This window comes from Macrobrachium nipponense, chromosome 9 (genome assembly GCF_015104395.2).
Source record: "Macrobrachium nipponense isolate FS-2020 chromosome 9, ASM1510439v2, whole genome shotgun sequence".
Taxonomy (NCBI): Eukaryota; Metazoa; Arthropoda; class Malacostraca; order Decapoda; family Palaemonidae; genus Macrobrachium; species Macrobrachium nipponense.
In genome coordinates, this window is record NC_061110.1 from 71,411,025 (window position 1) to 71,413,483 (window position 2,459).

General features: G+C 36.6%; 1 protein-coding gene across 1 annotated transcript; it reads right to left on the minus strand.

The window, feature by feature from the left end:
• Positions 1-1,157: 1,157 nt before the first annotated feature.
• On the minus strand, positions 1,158-1,538 carry LOC135218098 (zinc finger BED domain-containing protein 5-like). Its single transcript, XM_064254245.1, has one exon. The coding sequence runs from the start codon at positions 1,536-1,538 to the stop codon at positions 1,158-1,160; it is 381 nt and encodes a 126-aa protein (XP_064110315.1).
• Between the last annotated feature and the right edge of the window lie 921 nt (positions 1,539-2,459).

Sequence of the window (2,459 nt, forward strand, 5' to 3'; positions counted from 1 at the left end):
ATATATTCTCAAGGTTCTATCACACTTAAGTTCAGTTATTTCTTCCTCTCCTTATACATTGAGCAGGGTTTGGGAATTTGAAGACACCTCAGTAAAGGGATTTCTAACCGGATCATACAAATCTGATGGGAAGTGCTTATCAAGTTTTTCAGGCAGTGATTCCAAATGACTCGTAATTAAGGGTATGATTTTTTGATAATCAGGCTCGGTATCAACTTCAAGTAAGAGTGGAAACATTTCAACATTGGTTCTTGAGAGATGTTTTTTCCAAACAGTAAGCTTATTCTTGCTTTTCTGTCTAAGTCAGAATGTTTTCTTGTCGGCCCTGCAAGCTGGAGTTCAGGTTATTTAAATGGTGATAAATGTCTGCCAAATAAGCTAATTTCATCTGCCAGTCTGTGGATTCAAGATTTCCATAAAAACTTACTTCAACGTTATCTCTGAGAAAAAAAAAAAGCAATTCTTCTCGCAGCTCAAATACCCACGACAGAACTTTCCTTCTGGAAAGCCATCCGATCTCGGTGTGCAAAAGGAGTGTCACAGATCTTTTTGCATATTTTCACACAACCTGGCAAACGCGCGAGACTTAAGAGGGCGCTGCCTGATGAAATTGATCATGTTAACAGTTGCATTGCATCTAGTACTTGCTTTAGTTCATAACCAACAGTTTTTGAAACAAGAACTTCTCGGTAGAGAAAACAATGAGTCGTCATAACTTCCGGATTTATTTCTTTTACACGTGATATAAAGCCTTTTACTGAGCCAATTATGGAAGGAGCGCCATCAGTGCAGATTCCAACACGTTAATTCCAGGACAAACCACAAGATTTCGGGCGTAAAGAAAATGTTTTAAAAATATCTTGCGCTTTGGTCGTGTCTGGCAGTTCTTTACAGCAAAAAAAGTTCTTCATAATCTTACCCTGATTTTCAAATCGAACAAATGCTAGCAGCTGGGCTTTACCCGTTATATCCGTCGACTCATCAAATTGCAGGGCAAACTTTGTATGTTTCAGTATTTCAGACAATGTCATCCACATGCCTACTTATTGCTCTCACAGCTTCCTCGCCAATTATTGTCTTGACTATTATTTTACAAGCAGGCATTATTAGACCTTCAGCAATAGTGTGACTTCATTTTTTAGCAACTAGCTCAGCCACTAAATAACAAGCTTTTTGAGCCTTTCACTTATCGTTAACGTCTTTTCAAAGAACTTTCTTTGTTTCTTCTGTGAATCAACGAGTCTTCGAAAATAATCAACTGATTTATTGGACAAGTAGCTGTGATTAGTAGAGAAATGTCGCTTTAACTTGACGGGGGCCATAGCTGTGTTAGCTAGTTTTCTTCCACAAATGATGTATAATGGGAGAGGGCAGTTTTCGTCTCCTGTCCACGTGAACCCAACAGCCAGATAACTCTCATCATAATGCCGAATTTTTTTATCACTCGCTTCTTCTTTGCTCTTACTTGGCTGAGAATCATTTTCACTCTCCTGATCCTCTTCATTAGTTGGATGCTTTCTTTTCATATCTTTCAACATTTCGGCCTTTCATAATTACAAAAGGACGGTTGAAATAAAAATTGTTGCTCGCTCTGTTCAAGGCAGTCTGATTAAGAAATGAAAACAGGTCTTCAGTCTACGGAAGTATAATCATTATTAAGAGCTCTAAGAAACATTGATCTTAATGCTGAAAGTTTTACATCTACTTTATAGGAGGAGTAAGTGTTAATTATAAGATTGTTATTAGTACGTTTTCTGTGCATTTTAAACTTATAGCTAGAACTTACAACTGACCTCACAAATGAAACATCCAAAGAATGAAATAAAATCGTTGTCTTCTTTGTCAAACAAAACAGTTATGGAGGGAACAAAATTATTGAGAGCTCTTAAAATATTCTGAATGTCAATATAAGTTTCAGTACAGCAAATACATCGTCAACGTATCTCACCCAGATATTAGTACTACCTGCCAGAATTTATTAGCTATTCTAGACTCATAAAATTCCATGTAAATATTTGATAATACCGGGGACAAGCAATTGCCCATCTGCATTCCAAATTTTTGTCGGTTAAATTTTCCTTTAAAAGTAAAGCAAGTGTCAACCCCTCACAGGCTGATTAGTTCTAAAATACATGGTTGGGCAGAAATATGATATGCTTATTTAGTTCACTGTTTAAAATATCTAAGACGTAGTTGACAGGTATACAAGTCAACAACGTCTTAGAATTTTGAAACTGTGAACCACAATGCCATCTTAACTTCTTGAATTCTTCGCGCATTTTGGATATGCTTGTCACTACGAAGTCTTAAAATCCAAGTGCAAGAAAAATGAAGAAATTATGATGTCTGGTAACGGGAAACGATGGTGAGGATAGGTGTATTCCAGCTATAATGAATATTACTGAAAACGGCATGTAGTATATGTATGTATGAGAAGCAATAGACTTTTATCCTATTGA